We start from the raw sequence: 18759 nt of genomic DNA on the forward strand, positions 1-18759 counted from the left end.
AGAATTTCAAATTGAATAAGAAAAATAATGATAGATACATTATTTTAAGAACTATCTTTACTTAATAGCATGAATCTACTTTCTCCACTTTCTCTCTTGAAATATGTCATAAGAATTTATCAAACTAAGCAGTATTTCCCACCATCCCCCTCTCACAAAACCATTGCCCATTTGACCTCCATCAGTTCACTAAAGTTGTACTGAAGTAAAATTTTATACTCATCTGTTTGGAGAATAGCTCCATAGATGTCAATTTTCATGATATTCCAAAACAGAAAGGTAGGTTTTATTGTATTATATTGAATGCCCTTATTTTTGGCAGTCTGGCTTTCTAGCACATATTTTATGGTAAGATTTTTTTTACAAAATTCAGGCAACATATTTCTCACTTATACCAAAAGATGGAAGCTTATGACTGAAGTGTCATGTACTAGCAAAAGTAGGCAGAATAAGAAAAAGGAGAAAATAGTTTGCTTTTTTTTTTAATGTGAGTGCTTTTGTGTGAGTCCTCTCTCTACTGAACCACATTTAGAGGTTATATATTTATTGTGGAGTTAAACTTGGATGATTGGTACCCAGGTATAAGAATCCACATTCCCATTCTTGATTTTATCCACATTTGAGAATCCTGAATTTATAAATGAGCTGCTAGGCTTTCTAGGGACATATTTGATGGTTCTTTATGGTATAATAAGCTGAACTACACTTTGAGTCTTTCTTAGCAAACCATGAAGAGAACTTCTCTCTCCTTTCAGGTATATAGTGAGAATTGAAAGATAGTGCTGCAGGTCTATCAGCATTTGAGTATTTTAACCTGTTATCTCACTGGTTTGTCCAAGTATAAGAAGACTCTGGATTCAACCTCTGTAAAACACTACCTAGCTGGGCTTTTAAGCCCTGCCATATTTGGGTGAAAGTTGCCAGTATATGTTTGAGATCTGAGTGAAATGGTAGTGCCCAAGTAAAAGTTCATGCTAATTCTGCAGTAAAGATAAGCCCTTGTGGTCAAGATTTGGCCTGGTAGTACCCTAGCTGTTATCTCCATGAATTGGAAGGATAGAGAAAGAGGGAAAGCTTCATCAGATGCTATGAGATCCCAAATTTATTTCCCTGTTCTATTGATTTATTTCTTCCGAAGATGCCAAGTAGGGTATTCCCTTTCTGTCCAGTGAGCAAGTAACTTCTCTAGGACAGAGAGGGACCTCCACCTCTGAAGGCAGTTATAATTTGATTTATGATGGGCTTTTTACTATCAAATCACAAACATCTAAATTCCCTACCAATGGATCCATTAGCCTTTTAACTCCAGTCACCTTTTATATTTATCTCCCGAATAATCATGTCTTAAAGCAAGATGTGAAAGCAGCACCGCCAATTATTAAATCTCCATTTCATGAGCACTTTCAGAACCATTTTTTTTTGTTATGATTTGAAATTAAAACTAATTTTGAAATGTCAAAATTCCTTGTGATATGTAAATTCCAAGTTTTGTTCACTCTTGCACCAAGTACCTTCAACTCTCAGAAATGTCAGTGAGAGTTGAAGTTAAGAGTATTTCATGAGGCTGGGTCCTAACAGAAAAGCAGGCAAGAGGGTTTTCACTTGTCCCAGATGTGAATGAAAGTTTATATAGTGTTTTGGCTGTTGCAGTGGTATACAAAATTGCTTTTCCCAGATTGAATTGGATATGATTACAAATTACCTGTGGAGTCACCCCTTGGCCATACATAGAGGGTGTTGAGGGCAGACAAGGCCTTCATTTTACTTATGAGGATTCAACAGACCATTTCAGTCAAGTCTTTTCAATATTAGAGTATGGAAATCAGTTTCCTAAAATGCAACTTACTGATACCATTGTCCAAATAGCCGTTATATACTGTTTTTGGGGACAATGATGACAGTAGACCTTCCAGGTTCTACACGTGTTTATTTAAAGTAGAAATAAACCCTAACCCTTGGAACATACACTTCCGAACTTTTGTCTTGAATATCTGGATACAGGGATTAGGGGCTTTCCAATCTGATGTCTGTATTCATCCCATTCTTAAGATATAATTGAGCTATGAGTTCAGAACCAAACAGTGATTTAGACCATTTGGAATTGGGCCTATTCTTTGTTTTCAGTTACCTACATTTCCTTGAAATGCATGATTTAATTATTTAACATGAATGTGTTAATATTTAATCATTTCTGCATGAAAATGAATCAAGTAGACCTGCTGTTAAAATAATCTATAACTGAAATATGAAATGTAGAAAAAGATCTCACTTCCAAAAATGTTCCAAGTTTGGTATTTGCAGTATAGATAACATTACTGCAGTAGGACAAAGTACTTCATGTTCTGATTTTTTAAGGGGCCTTTTTTTTGTTTTAACTGGCCATTCCTTACAGCAAGGCTTTAGTCACAGAAAGACTATTTTTGACTTTTACATTTTTATTACTTTGGAAGATTTTGATCCTCCTGATTTGCAGGCAGTTCTGCAAGCCTTCCCTGTTCAATACTCTCCATGAAGGAGTTATGTGTGTGAAAGACTTGGCCACTTAGGCATTTAAATTTCTTCATTTGAATGGGAACCTCTGCAAACAGAGCTAGCTGCTTATATGATATATATAAGGTTCTCTTTTAAGAAGTGAAATCATTTCCCTGGCTAGAATAACATACTTCAGTATGATTTTACACTAGCTAATTAAATTAAGACTATAAAAATCACCTGACATACAGATTTCAGAAAAAAATAGAAAGCCAAAGGTGGGATGCTTATGGCAAAACCTAGGCAAAAGGCAACACTTTACTAACACTTAATTGAAAGAAAGTAGCTACTAAACTTAGTACTAGTGAAATTTTAGTATTGGCAGCTCTTCAGTTTGGACCTTATCCTATACTACCATATGACTACTTTATGACATTACCTCTCACTGAACTCTGTGGGAGTTCTGACTGCTGGAGGGGTGCAAGAATTAATCTTAGTGAAGAAAAATATGCAAGGCTTGAGTGTGCCAGTTGTATTCCCTCAAACCTTCCTGTTAAAACACAAATGCACACACATTCTCTCATTTGTCCTGCAACTAAGCACATCAGTACTGCTTCCCTATTATACTGTTGTCATCATTTTATTCATTTTTTCTTCATGCATTCTAAAGTTTTATATTAAAGCTGTTTTTGGTCTCCCAGTGTCTGTCTACTGGGACTATTGTTACTCGTATTGAAGCAAAAGACAATGCTTTCTTTCATTTTAACAGGTAAAGAATGAGGATTTGAAATTGCATACTCCTTGAGCCAGGAACATCACTGAGGGTATAAAGAGACTTTGACTTTGTGCTGCCATAAACATTTGTATGGCAGCCCAAAGACCAAGCACACAGATACCCAAACACCTGGTCATGCCACAAATGACCAATATTTGTGTCCATAACACAGGTAGCATGATTTTTGTGCCACTAATTTGCAGCTGACATCTGGTTTAAGAAGGGAAAGTGTGGATAGTCTGCAGCTGCCTGTGCTTCCAGCCACCCCAGCAGCTGCTCCTGGGGCTTCAGGGGCCTGATCCTGCATGCCCTTAGAATTCCCATTTTTGGGCTGCACAGGATTGGGCCCCTGAAGCCCCCATGCTTGGGTTCCCCCATTTTGGATTTCCAAGGCATTATCCCAAGGACCCCATTACAGCCAGCTTTCACCACCTAATTATTTCCACTGAAGCCAATAGGAGTTGCAGATGCTTAAGACCTCTCAGGATTCACTCAATTATTTATATGTTGTACAGGGCAAAACGCATTATCAGTGCTTAATCAATATTAATAATGAGGATTAAGTCCAGAGAAAAGGTTAATTTGTTGATTGTTTTCATCCTCAGGCCGAAAAGTGGTATAGCATATTAAGTACTTACTTGTATATTGTGTACTTCATAAAGCATTTGCTTCAGTGTATTTGCTATTTAGATTGATTATTTACTACTGAAAAAAATAACTCGTGATACTAATAATCTCAGTAGCAGCACTAATGCTGTTCAATATGGGTTTCTTCATGTATATTGTATCTTCAAATTATAAATAACAGAAGAGCCTCACTACTTTGCACACCAACAGTAAAAAAAATCTTCAGTTTCCAAATTAGTAAAGCAAAGAAAGGAAATGTTTAGAATTCTTCCTCTTTGTTTCCCTGTCATATATCAGACTTCTGTGATTAGAGGAACGTACATTGGCCTGGAGTACATGACAAAAGGAAATGGAGGTGATGGAGGTGTAATTATTAATATATCATCTATGGCAGGTAAGAGATTCTTCTAGCTAAACATTTGTTCTTTTTTGGTACTTTAAAAATAAATAAATCTATAATTACTATTTATTCTTTTTTCTCTTTCTTAAAGCCTTTTTTTTTGGGGGGGGGGGGAGTCTTCAAACCTGTAACAATATTTATTTGGATAGCAAGGACCTCCAAATCTCAAATGTACAATTTCTCAGAACTGGACCATGTAATTATGAGCTTGGTAATTTCTTGTACAGTTAGTTTCAGATGCCCTAATAATAAGCATGGAGTAACCATGCAATCAGATACACTTCCCTTTAGATTTCATAAATGTTACACATTGAATAACAATTAAATACTCTTACTTAGTCATGCTTCTTTACTAACACTTTATCTTGGAAAGACAACAAAAATAAATTTGAATGATGTTGTGCGTAAAAAGAATGTCCTTCAATACGTATAGTCCCAAAGGACTAATCCTAGGTTATTTTGCAAAAATCGTCACATTTTTGATAGATGAAAAAGCCATTGGCCACTAAATATAGGGGGTTGGGAAGTGCCACATAATCCTCTGCAAAAGGTCAAAAAGGGGAAGAAGCTAAAGCAAATGCAGCACTTCAGTCCTTCATCTAACTCTGTGGAAACCCCTCTGTGGGTGCACTACATTGTGGCAGCTGTGAGAAGTGGTAGAGAATTGTTCCTCTTGACTTCATCCTTCAGCAAATGTTTAGGAAAATACTTGAAGGAGTTAGTCCTGTCAACAGTGATTATAGCTTATTCCGTATTACTCAAAGCAGATTGGGATTAAAATATAATCTTGCTTTGTACAAAATTGTCATCTTTTTGGTAGAGCCATTTTGTTCTGTGATTTTGCAGCATGTAGCACAACAAACATGACTACGGCTCCTACACAAGAATGATCATAATGATAGTAACAAAAAAACACGACATATTGGCAATACAGTCCTGACTTCAGGATGGGGAGCAGGGTGGAATGGATTGGATAGATGCCTGTTGGATACCCTGAATTTCACAGGTTCCTGCTATAGACCAGGGCAACTGTGAGGTTAGGAAATGAGTTATCTTTAATTACATAATTAATCTGGGTCTCTTTGTGTTTAAAGTTACCAAGTTTTACAAAACACACACATGCCCTATATATCTTTTCCCCCCTATTAACTGCCTTCATGTAGCCCTAAATCCATATTGGTTAAGCAATCTGGTCCAAGACTTATTGAAGTCAATAGGATTCTCTCCACTGAATTCAATGTGTGTTGGATTAAGTTCAAAATCATCAACAAGGAAGGAACTTGCTCCTGTAACACAAGGGCTCATCAGCACTAGTGAAAAATTAAACAATTTCAATTAAACACTGGTACTTGGGAAAAGAAGAAAAGGAAGGCAAAAGCCTCCAGTATGCTGATGCAACAGTACGTGACAGTTTAACTACACCAGGCCTGTAGGATCTTAACTCTTTAAATCTTACTTTTACTATCTGGGTTTAAGAAGAGTCTACAAGTATCTTTTTAATGAATCGGTTAATGTGTTACTTATTTACTTTCAACTTTTTAAAAAATGTGATCATTGTGCTCTAATAGTTATGCCTTTTTCTTTCAAAAAACAAAGCATACTTTGTTTTGTGTGCTTTTGCCTAGCATTTGCTTAGCAATTGTGCTCAATGTCATCAAAAATCCACATTGTAGAAGCTGATACAGGTTCCCCCCCACCAACTTCTGTGTTTGCTTTTGCTATCAAAGAATCTAAGCCTGCAGCCAATTCATATGTAAAACTTAAAACTCCCATTAATTTATTGTTTGATGTTCACTGGTGAATGTTTTCTTTTCTCAACAGAGTTAGCTTCTGTTGATCATTAAGCTTTTTTCTCTCGTTTTCTTTTTTTTCATTCACCTGGAAATTGTCATTAGACAAGCTCCACATGTAGCTGTTGTTCTTATCTCCTGTTTGCAGTAAAACCAGAAATATTTAGTACTTGTATAACACTCTGTATTCAAACCCTGATTGAATAATCAGGATTCAATTCACCATGCTGGAGTTATGCCAATGATTTGAGTTAGCAAGGGATCGTCCCCTGGAGCTTGATTCTGAAAAGTGCGTGCCTGGGTCTACTGCCATGTGCCATGCTAAGCACACGCTTAAGTATTTTGCTGGACTGGTGCCAGCCAATTACAGCATCAAGCCTTTATTCTGTACAGCACTTCTGTGAGGTAGGAGTAAGTCAGGAAATAGAGGCAGACAGGGATTGCAAAACTGACTCAAATATCACAAAGTTGCTGGCAAAAAAGAGATTAGAATTTAAAAGCACCTGACTCCTAACACTCTCCTTATTATTTTAGATTATACTGCCTTCTCAAAGTTCTAAAAATTATGCAAACTTTCATGAGATTTATGCTTTCATATCAAGAGGAAGTAATACCACTAAATCTCTGAAATAATGGGTGCTTTGTCTGTGCAACTGCAGAAGTAGCACCATAAAAAGACAGCTTGCCAGTGGCTGTAGGCTTTTTAAGCAATGTTTTATAATAAATTTAAATTGAAAGAGTAAGATATTTTAAACCCTCATGTTGGAAACTATTGCTATATAGTTTTGCCGTTTGTAATTTGAACAGAAATTGATTATATGCCTACCTATAGAAAATAACCACGATGCTAAGTTTATCCACTGATTTTACCTCAGTGATCAGTTGGTTTGTATACATTATGAAAATGTTATGTGTGGCTAGAGAGACAGAGGGAGACCCCTTTAAAGCAGTAGATTGCCCACCAGAGAGATGCAGATCCTATTCCTAAAGCACAGGCACTTTTTTACCCAGGGGAGGTAATGGAATCACTCCTACACTCTCATCAGGTAGAGTTCATTACAAGCTGCACTTTAGTCAACCAGTAGGTAAAATAGAACTGTGATCTCAGTATTTAATGTTTTTATAAACTTCTGGTATGCAGCTTTAAAATTAGTTTGCCTCTAATTGATTTCAAGCATGCCATCAAGTTACACCATTTTCCAAAGCAGTGATTTTTCTGCAGATTGCTTCTCCCGAAGACAATACATATACTATTTCATAAGACAAGCATAATGAATCAGGTATCTGTAATTGCTTACACACTTGCTTCACTTTGCAGCCATGCATTGGTAGCATATGTCAAGAGCAAAAATGATGTATAAATGATTATGGGATTAGAATAGATTTGCAACTTAAAGAACTCTTACAGACAGAGAAGAAAGGAAAAAGGAAGATGTGCTGATTGGAAACCAGAGGAAACAGCATTGGGAGAGACAGAGTCCAAAGTATATGCATTTGGGATTTGGGGTTTATTGTCATAAAGTTTCCTGGAAGACTGGCAGCTGAAAGTCCTGTGAAGTTGATGCCTATTTAGATTAAACAAGACCTCCTTACAATATAATCTACACAGTGGGGAACAAAATACAGTGGGGTATGTTTAAACCTGAGCCTTTGATGGACTCTTTTATAACATCCAGCCCCTGGCAATGCCATGAGGTCATCATCTCTTGGATTTGTTTCTCTAGTTAGATTTTTTTTGGTGGTCAGAAGGGTTATTTTGACCTGCAGAACATATGGCAGGGCCATTTTGCTTTCCCAGCTTTTTGTCTTTGGGAGATAAGAGGCACTTTTGTTTTGTGATCTGGAAATGTTTAATTCTTTATTTCACAACAATTCATCATATTAATATTATTTTTGACAATCAATATTGTGCCAAGAGGCTTTGCCAAGTATGTTTTATAAAATATAAAAAAATTCAAATGATGGAAAGCCATACTGCCGTTTTTTTCCAGGAAATTACAGAACCAGTTAATAGTGTGTTTCTAAATAAATTCCATCAGTTTAACAGTCCTTGGTTTATCTTATTTATACATAAGCTATTTTATGATCTGTACAAATGTAGCAAAACAGAAGACAGTGTATGATAGTCAAGATAAATAAACTTATATATATACCCACTAAAATGAATATATTAACAACTTAAATATGTATCTAGCAGTGTGCTTTCTGTGCTACTTTTACTATTGAGTGGTGACAGATCTCTATCAAAGTACATTCTTAGTATTACTAAGTGCTGCCTTCTGCTGAGCTCAAAGCTCCCATTAAATCAACATAAGCTATGTCAAACAAAAGAATTTGGCTCTTATCCTTAGCAACATGCTAAGCCATGATCATCCACATACTTGTATTATAGAATTAGAACAACTTTAAGATTATGAGTAAAGGGAGTTACATTTTATCTTAGACTGACTAACTGCAGTCATGAAGAAGAAAAAGTGGGGTGGAAAAGCCACCTAAATGCTAATAGATTTTTTTTCTGAAAGACAGGCATTTTCAAATCCCCTTCAGGTAATGTGTGTCCTACAGTACCTATTAGGAATTTCTGTTTTCATCAGACCTCTTCAATAGATGGAAGTAAAGGGATGGCCTCAACAAATGCTAGTTCGAGATAGCATTTTTTTTTCAGGGTTTTTCTTCTTCCCAGCAAAAAAAACCCCAAACAAACAAACCAAAAATACATATTTAAATTTGGATTGATTTGTTTTACCTGTTCAAGCATTGAATAAAAAGAAATCACTTATCAGAACCATCTTTGGACATCTAGGTGAGGTTTTGTGCCATATTACACTTGATCCACCCTTAGTCATGCTTTTCTCTCAGTGTGTTTCTTGATATATCTTTCATGTCAAGTAAATGCCGAACAATCCAATAAAATCTGGGTTTCCAAATACACCTTATGTCTTTTCAATTGTAAGCCCACAAGGATCATCTTTTCCTTATTGCATGTGCATTACCATTGGATTGAAGAGTCAGCTAGTGCTAGTGCTGACTCCTCAACAGACCAAGAATAAAAATTCAAGATAAAAACATCTAAGTATTACTGCATAGTTTTCAGAAGTCATAAAGACAGAAGGATCTGAGATTCTTTCCCAGAAGATGCCAGGGATGACAGATGGAGGTCCATAAAGTAAGCTGTCTAACCCTAGGGGTAAAGGCATCCATTTTAACAACTTCCCAAACCTCAAATGCAATTCCATTAGTGTAGGACAAGAAGTTAAATAAAAATTAAAGAAAGCTACCTATTATTGTAACATGTTATTTATTTCCCTAAACTGAGCAATACTAATAAAAGTGCTTTGTCACTACATATAGTATTAAATAGCAAAGACAAAGGTATACTTTAAGCTGAAACGTCGCTTTTTTTGTACCAGGATTACAATTATAACTGGGTCCATTCAGGAAGTTGTTTCCTTTGAGGGAACTTACCTCCAGGACAGAGGGTACAAATAAGGCCCTGGACACCAATTAATTCTTACTGAAATCCCATGTTAGTATTTGGGTACTGTATGTGTGTTCTCCACTTCAGTGAGTCACTGCTTTTGGGGATTATACCACTTAAAATTATAAAAGGAAAAAACAAATAAGACTTCTTGTACTCAAACTGGACTAGTTCTATAGGAGCTAAAGAACATCCAGGTTTTAATATAAGCCTTCAAGTTTCATGACATCACCTCCAAATCTTATCTCTAATTTTAGGACAAGCTGTGCTTTGCTACTTATTAGTCACATAATTTATACCTGGAGTTTACAATACTGTGTGTTACTTGGAAATTACAGTACCCGCCAACACCCTTCTGACTAAAGCTGCTAGCATAAACATGGAAATACATAGATTCATACTGTGTCAGTCATCTCATCTTGATTCTCCTGCTCTCAGTCTGTCAAAACCTGATCTCCTAATCTTTCTTCCAAGCCTATAAATCAAACCCTCCTCTAACCAGTATATATCACAGCATTTCAACCTGAACATCATATTCTTTTTCCTCATTTTCCCATTCTATCCAGGTTGTTGCCAAATCACATTGGTTCTTTTCCCTGCAATTTCTCAAAAAAAAAAAATTCCTCCCTCTCTATCCAGTTAAAACTTATGCTCATGGTTTGCTTACTGAGTCCCCTCTATTTTTGACTCCCTATTACACACTCACTCCCTACCCAAGAACATAAAATTTAATGACTAAAATTATCTACTTAGATTGCTTTCTAGAATTCACATCTAAAATTCAAATTTAAAACCTTTTCACTGCCAAATTATTTTCCAGCAAATTGTAACAGGCCAGTGCTAGGTATCGTACAAAGATACCTTCTGCAACACATTTATTTAATCTTCCATAGAAAAATTCAAAGTTCTCCGCTGCAGGCATTTCTACTGTCCTTTTTTTTTTGCTGCCTCTCTTCAGAATTTCTCTCCACTGGGCCCTTTATACACTTCTTTTACTTTTGTTTTTATTATGTTTTCTTAGTTTAGGTCCTGCATGCCTTTGTCAGTGCTGCTTTTATGATTGATGTACAAAGTCACTTCTCTGTGCATCTCAAGCAAAACCAGGGAACTCATCCTCCTGCTATACTCAGCCCTGGTGAGACCACAGCTGGAGTACTGCATCCAGTATTGGGCCCCCCACTTCAGGAAGGATGTGGAGAAGCTTGAGAGAGTCCGGAAGAGAGCCACTCATATGATCCAAGGCCTGGAGGGAAGGCCGTATGAGGAGAGGCTGAGGGACTTGGGACTCTTCAATCTGGAGAAGAGAAGTCTCAGGGGGGACATGGTGGCAGCCTACCACTTCATAAGAGGGGTACATCAGGAGCTGGGAGAACACCTGTTCACCAGAGCTCCCCAAGGGATAACAAAGACGTTCTTTACAATGCATGTGTCCAGGGTCTGGAACAGACTCCCCCCGGAGGTGGTGCAAGCACCTACTCTGGACTCCTTCAAAAAACAGCTGGATTTATTTCTTGCTGGGGTCATTTGATCCCAGCTGACTTCCTGCTACGGAGGGGAGGCTGGACCCAATGATCTCATGAGGTCCCTTTCAGCCCCTAATGTCTATGAATCTATAAATCTGTTTCCTTTAAATTGTTCCTTAAAATTTGTACTTCTTCTATCACTGTTAAATCACCCATTTAAGAAATGGTGTCTCAACAGTGTGACCAGGCGACCAGGTCACAAAAGACTTGGACGCAGGTGTCACAGTGGACGTAGTCTTCCTGGACTTTAGGAAGGCCTTCGACATTGTCTCTTACCCCACCCTCATTAAAAAATTAGGCATCTGTGGTGTCAACACCTACACAGTCAGATGGGTCGCAAATTGGCTGGAGGGCCACACCCAGAGAGTGGTGGTGGACGGGTCATTTTCAACCTGGAGAGATGTAGACAGTGGGGTTCCCCAGGGCTCAGTCCTCAGGCCTGCACTGTTCAATATCTTCATTAGTGATTTGGATGAGGGAGTGAAAAGCACCCTGTTCAAGTTTGCAGATGACTCGAAGATGAAGGGAGAAGTGAGCACGCTAGAAGAGAGGGACAGGCTACAACTAGATCTCAACAGGTTACAGGGGTGGGCAGATGAGAATAGGATGGGTTTCAATACGGACAAGTGCAAGGTGTTGCACCTGGGGAGGAAGAACCAGCAGCATACCTACAGGCTGGGAAACTCCCTTCTCATCAGCACAGAGGGAGAGAAGGATCTTGGAATCATTATTGATTCCAAGATGAACATGGGCCACCAACGTTGGGCTGCAGTCAGGAAGGCTAACCGCACTTTGTCATGCATTCACAAATGCATCATGAGCAGGTCCAAGGAGGACCTCTATGCAACATTGGTCATGCCACAGTTGGAGTACTGTGTCCAGTTCTGGGCACCGCACTTCAGGAGGAATGTGGGCAGCATCAAAAGGGTCCAGAGGAGGGCCACTCACATGATTAGAGGGCATCAGAGCAGGCCCTACGAGGAGAAGCTATGGGACCTGAACCTATTCAACCTCCATAAAAGAAGGCTGAGAGGGGATCTGGTGGCTGCCTACAAACTGGCCAAGGGGCACCAGCAGGCAATGGGAGAGTCCCTGTTCCCCCCAGCACTACCAGGGGTAACAAGGAACAACAGCCATAAGTTGACTGAGAGTAGATTCAGGCTAGATATTAGGAGGCACTACTTCACTGTCAGGGCAGCTAGGAGCTGGAGCCACCTTTCAAGGGAAGTGGTGCTTGCCCCTACCTTTGGGGTCTTCAAAAGGAGGCTAGACACCTAGCTGGTGTCATTTGACCCCAGCATCCTTTCCTGCCCATGGCAGGTGGTCAGACTAGATAATCTGCCTAGGTCCCTTCTGACTCTACCAACTACGAAACTATGAAACAGGATCACTAAATATATTCTCACAATGCCCTCCAATGGAACACCAATGCTGAGTTGTTTTGCCTACATAAATCGTAAGAGTTTGGAGCAGAGATGAAGTCTGTCTCTGTATTTTTGTGCTGTCCTAAGCATGCTGCCAAGCACTTTAATAATAAAGCAATAATTGTAGTGCTTAGAGACACTTATGATCTGGCTGTGCTTCATATTCCGATGCAGCATACCATTCCTCATATCTTACTTTTGCCCTAAGGGGAAAAAGCTGCTTATCTGAGGCAGAATTCTGTCACTAAACCAGAGAGCCAATTTAGGCACTCATTCTTAGTGATGTATTACAGGGATACAGTTAGGTGCATTCTCACGTACAATAACTGGAAGAGACTCTGATGCCCCTCGTGTTCTAAATGTTCTTCTTCAGAAAATCAATTTTCATAATCCCTGTTAATGTATTCAATACTGATAATTGAACTTATTACATAACAACAGGGTACTATACTCATGTACATGAATATGGAGATTAACATAACAAGAAACAATAGAATCCCTGCTCTGAAAATCTTTCCCTTCATTGTTTTTTTTTTTCCTCCAGTCATTTACTTTTTTGTTTAATTCATCTCTTACAGGCCCAGCTCCTAGCAATAAAAGTTTTTCTGACTTCAAATCATGCCTTTTCCCATGTGTTCCCTTATTCCTGTCTTTGGTTTTTTTTTCTGTTTTTTTATTCCCTTTTTCCCTAAAAATTCCAACTAGACTTGGCAAATTTCAATTAGTTTAGGTTGTCAAATTTGATTATATATTATAATAAAGCTACATAATGTAGATAGTTAAAGTGTATAACCTACTTGTTTTCTCTTGTTGAAGGACTCATGCCTGCTACACACCAACCAGTGTACTGCGCTACAAAGCATGGCATAATTGGATTCACTCGGTCAATGGCAGTAAGTACTTGTGTTGAGAAACACCAACAGCAGATCCTTGCAAGCCTGCTTACTTTCATGTTTCTTCTCTATAATCGTAACAGTGAAATTATTTCTCCTTCAAAACAAAACAAAGCTTCTGAAGTGATAGCAGGAGACTTGGAAAGGGAATCCAGAGAAGATAACTGAGGCATATATGTGGGATTGTGATCAATACCAGGTTTGGGCAAAGTGGGTGTACAGGGATACTTTGAGAAAGATGGAATCAAATAGTTTAATGACAGTGGTAGAAGTCTGAAACTCCTGAATTCTCATCCTAGCTCTGGCTTCTATTTCCTCTGTTCCTAGATCAGTCCTGTAATACCTGAGTCTCTTTTTTCTCTATATGTAAATAGGGGTTAATAATACTCATATAGCAAGTAGGTGCCACAGTTTAAAACTGGTAACTGTGCCAGGAGTGATTTGAATATATGAAAATTGTGCAATTGATTTCATAGACTATGTACCTCATCTAACTTAATTCACTCACGTGTGGCTCTTATACTTCGATCAACCTAACGAGGGTTCAGGGCAAGCTAAGTGCCAAAAAGTACAGACACTTGGGAAGGTTACCTTTGGCAAAAAATGGCCAGCCTGATCTAACTTTTGTTCACCTAAGAGGTGAACTATGTATATCGGTCTAACCCGTGCCTGATCTAATCTGAACATGTGTACAGAATGGACAAACCTTCTTCCCCTTCACCTCAGACCCACCAGCCCTCCCCATGGCCTCACCAGCCCCCTCTTGCCTGACCTGCTAACTGCTTCCTCCATCTCTGCAGATCCACTAACTCCCCCGACTCACCTAGACTTTACGTAGATCAGATTTCTGGCCTAACTCCCAGCACTGGTGATTGTGTGTACATGTGGGACTGGATCTATGATCATATGGCTTAAAGTGAGCCATCTGACTGTAAATTGGGTCCTGGGAACATGTGTACCCATTCACAGTGCATCCCCAGGGACAGAAAAACCCAGTGCCTTGCTCCAGCCCCAGGGATGTGTTTTTCCTTTCCTCTCCACCTACCCTGATAGGGCTATCCAAACCCCTTGCTGCCAGACAGACAAACCTCCCCACCACAGGCCCACCAACAGCCCCTGCACAGGTTTTGCCAACCCCTTCTCCCTAGACCCCACCACCAACTCCCCTGATCCTGCCAACCCTCACAAAGATCCTTATGAACTCCACCAAGGCTACTAAGGACCTGTTAGTCCCACTCCCCGCCAATCTTGCCTACCCCTCTCCCCACCCTGACTTACCTAGATTGGGCTCTCTGCACCAGTGAATGTCAATATAACTGGCATACAAACTACAATCATGCCACTTAAAGCAAGCTGTGTCATTGTAGATCATATTTCAGGAATGTCTGTACGTGGCACAAGACTTCTGTACTGATATAAGCACAGTGTCTTGAATGGACATTCCTTCTTCAGACTAACAACTTTCAACCACCTATTAAGTGCAGAATTTCTCAAAATTAAGCTGCTTTGAGAAATACCAAAATTAGGTAAAAAGAAATCAGTGTATGCAATTTTTCTCCTATTTTTATTTTTTTGAATTATGAAGGACACAAATAACACCTGGAGTAACATATAGTATAACACCCTTAAAGCCCTTTTATGCAATGCTGTTTACAGTATTAACCATTGATAATATAGAGCTAATGTGATATTGTTATGTTTTGTTGATTTTAAGCAAGTCACAGTTTTACTACTTTCTTTTATAAGGTAAAAGTTTGCAAAAAGTCAACAACAACTAGCTAACATGCCTTATTCTTTTAGCTGGCTGCTGAAATGAAAAATTATGGAGTGCGTCTAAATACGATTTGTCCAGGTTTTGTTAACACACCAATTCTTCAGTCAATTGATAAAGAAGAGAATATGGGACAATATTATGCATACAAAGATGAGATCAAAGACATGATGAAATTCTACGGTGTGATGGAGTAAGTAAAGTTACAGGTAGCATGCTTTGTCTTCTAAAGGACAGGAAACCAAACAGAATACCACAGGTAACTGAACCACAGCAAGCAGAGTTAAATAGCACCTGTGATGTATTTCTGTACAAACTATGAGCAAGACATAACAGAAAGTAACAAAAGTGAAGAAATCAGACCTAGCCCCACAAAAAAGACAGTATTATTATATTAGTCAAATTGCTCTTTTTTCAGAGGTCACGTCTACCGAAGTTTAAATTACCAGAGGCAGATTACACAAGGCAAAACTCACCTCAGCAATTTGCACTGCAATCCTGTTACTGATGTCAGTGGAAACGTGTTTGCAAAACAAGTACAGAAAAAAACAGCAAAATAGATCTAGGAGGGTAGTGGAGTAGAGGATTCTGACCCTAACTTAATAGAGAGAACTTTGATAAGAAAATAAATAGTAACAGAATCTATTCAAGTACTTACCAGTTACTAAACCAAGTAAGGGATAATTTACAAAGTTTGGGTGGCTAAGTTATTGGAATTTCATAGCCATCATTAAATTCGTTGTGCTTTTGCTTCAGTTGAAAATAGATCTGTGCAAATAAAACAGAGTTTCGTTTTCAAGCGTTTATGCAAGGCTAGTTATTCATTATAATGTTAAAAAGCCATTTCAAATTATCAGCATATAAATCAAGATTAATATTAACAGTTAATAGCAATAACATGGTGTATTTCATTTGTCAGATTTTTTCTGGCTGAATTTACATATGGTATTTTACATAGCTTTTCCACATATTTATATTATTAGAGATTAGTAAAAGTATATTGTGCCATGTTGGGTTTTCAGATCTGAAAAAAACATTATATTTCTTTTCGTTTAGCCCATCGCTAATTGCCAAGGGACTGATAATGCTTATTGAAGATGAAACTTTAAATGGAGAGGTGATGAAGATTACAGTTTCCCAGGGGATTCATTTTCAAAAATACAACACACTTCCTCTTACATCAACACAATAGATCTAATTCTCTGATCTTTGCTTTAATGTAAATATGATTTAAAGACTAAAACTGTTTCTTTGAAAAAATATGAATGTAGTTCATATCCAGCCAGTGATATGATTTGAACACCCCCATGCAAATAATAATGCAATTAGGAGAAAATGTTGTATTGTAACATGTTAACCTCTTACTTTGATTCAAAGTGCTGCTGATGGTTATTGTGTCTTTGATAAAATAAGCTCATTGTATAAAACATTTTTGTTGATTCAGTAATGGGGAGACAAATTCTGTCCATTTGTACTTGTATGTAATTATCTCCAACCTGCATATTGCACATGAATGTTAAGTTTATTTAGAGATGCTTGAGGTAATCAGTATACTCTCCTTTATTGTAATATATGTGTAGCTATTGTCATACTTTGTCGCTGTTTTTGTAGCAGCACACTTAATTTCAGGGATTGTTTTACTACAGGACACAAATATAGTCATAAGGAAGCAATGCTTTCTTCCTTGTTTGAACAAACAACAAGTCTCAAGAGGACAAATTTTGCTCGAGTTTTCCCCATGCACCCGTGTTATTGCACTGGTTTAAAGCAACATGGGTTTTGCTCTTTGGATTCCAGTTATACATAAAACAGTCTAAAAGGCATTTTGTTTTATATATATGTAAACAGTATCTGTACATATATGAATGAATATTTTCTTACTTTGTTACCAAAGAGTGCTGGAAATATTTGAATTTTCTCTTAGGTCATCTCTAATTTGTATAATGTTACTCTCCATTCTTAATTAAAGCCTCAATTAAAACCTCAGTTGTTTGTGTTTTTTTTAAACCTGCCATGCAAACATCTTAATATGATTCTTGAGTATATGCTTTCATATCATTCCAAATGAAATTCATAACTTTTAAAATCGGTTTTATATATTTTAAAAAACTTCAATTTACTGGGTCAAACCAATCCTCTTTTATACCCATATGGCTCTCATCAATTGCTAAGTCCCTGATCAAGGGACATTTTTCATGTGGTGAGTACAGTATTTTATGATCACAGTATAGGTGAGTTAAAAACAATGGAAATGAGATAATACCCTAGCCCACTGATTACCTAATAGTAGTACCAGTACCTACCTTTTACTTTCACTCTGAAAGTGAAAGAGAAGTAAATAAAACAGAGATCATGGACAGTTGTTACATCTGTAGGGCAAATAATACTCTGGCATGCATCAATCGATGCATCTCCAGCAAAACCAAGGAGGTGATTCTTCTGCTTTACTCAGCATTGGTGAGACCGCAGCTGGAGTACTGCATCCAGTTCTGGGCACCGCACTTTAACAAGGATGTGGAAAAGCTTGAGAAAATCCAGAGAATAGTCCCCTTATGATCAGAGTCTTAAAAGGCAAGGCATACAAGGAAAGGCTGAGGGATCTGGGACTCTTCAGCCTGAGGAAAAGAAGGCTGAGAGGGGACCTTGTAGCAGCTTACCAATACACTAGGGGAGTACATCAGGGGCTCGCTGAACAACTGTTCACCAGGGCACCCAAGGGGAAAACCAGGAGTAATGGCCACGAACTCCTGGAAGATGGATTCAGGCTCAACATTAGGAAAAACTTCTTCACAGTCAGGGATAAGCTTCCTCCAGAGGGGTTGTATCACCTACTCTGGAAATCTTCAAGAGGAGACTAGACAAATCACCTTGCTGGGGTCACCTGACCCCCAGTAATCTTTCCTGCTTGGTGCAGGGGGCTGGACCCAATGATGTTCTGAGGTCCCTTCTGGCCTTACAATCTATGAATCTATGAATGTAGCTCTACATAACTTAAGCGGACAACCATGTATGCTACCTAGAACACCTTAAAAATGGCAGGAGTGCTACAGAAATGTTGCTGTATGAAACAGCAGTTTCTCTTTAGTGCTGCAATATACACACAAACATACTGTATATATATAACAAAAAAAAGTACATTTTATACTGCTACATATTACATCTTTACATATTACATCCCATAGCACTACAAAGTGTGTGTGTGTTGGGGAGGTCTCAGTTCCCCAGCATCCTACAATGCTCCACTCTCTTCCAGCAGTGCTGCAGGGCTGCAAATTCATCCTTTGCACCTTCTGGCTGGAAACCATGCTACTGAATGCCTTCATGGTGACTTTGTAGTGCTCCAGATAGGGGGCTTGAGTCTTTCCACACCTCTAGCATTACATTTTTGCAATTCTTCAAAGTGCTGCAGCACTTCGAGAGTTACAAATATACATCTGTTCATGAGCACAGAGAGGGAGTCAGTCAAGTTAGTCTCAAGTAAGGCAGAAGGCAGGATACATTTGTACCTTATAGATTAACAGAATAAGATATATACAGAGAAAACTTGAGCACTCTCAAGCTTTCGTGAACTTCAGCTCACTTCATCAGATGCTGTGAAAGGACAAG

At 38.3% G+C, this 18759-nt stretch overlaps 1 protein-coding gene across 1 annotated transcript in view; it reads left to right on the forward strand.

Moving 5' to 3' along the window:
• The window catches only part of HPGD (15-hydroxyprostaglandin dehydrogenase), a 37682-nt gene extending 20543 nt beyond the window's left edge, over window positions 1-17139 (forward strand). The window contains exons 4-7 of the mRNA XM_090036163.1: window positions 4172-4268; window positions 13306-13382; window positions 15183-15346; window positions 16210-17139. Coding sequence (XP_089892289.1) covers window positions 4172-4268; window positions 13306-13382; window positions 15183-15346; window positions 16210-16345 — 474 coding nt within the window. The 3' untranslated portion in view covers window positions 16346-17139. The remainder of the gene's footprint in view (window positions 1-4171; window positions 4269-13305; window positions 13383-15182; window positions 15347-16209) is intronic.
• Window positions 17140-18759: the final 1620 nt, after the last annotated feature.

The sequence above is a fragment of the Crocodylus siamensis genome, chromosome 2, assembly GCF_052110815.1.
Source record: "Crocodylus siamensis isolate JL-2025a chromosome 2, ASM5211081v1, whole genome shotgun sequence".
In the NCBI taxonomy this organism is placed as follows: Eukaryota; Metazoa; Chordata; order Crocodylia; family Crocodylidae; genus Crocodylus; species Crocodylus siamensis.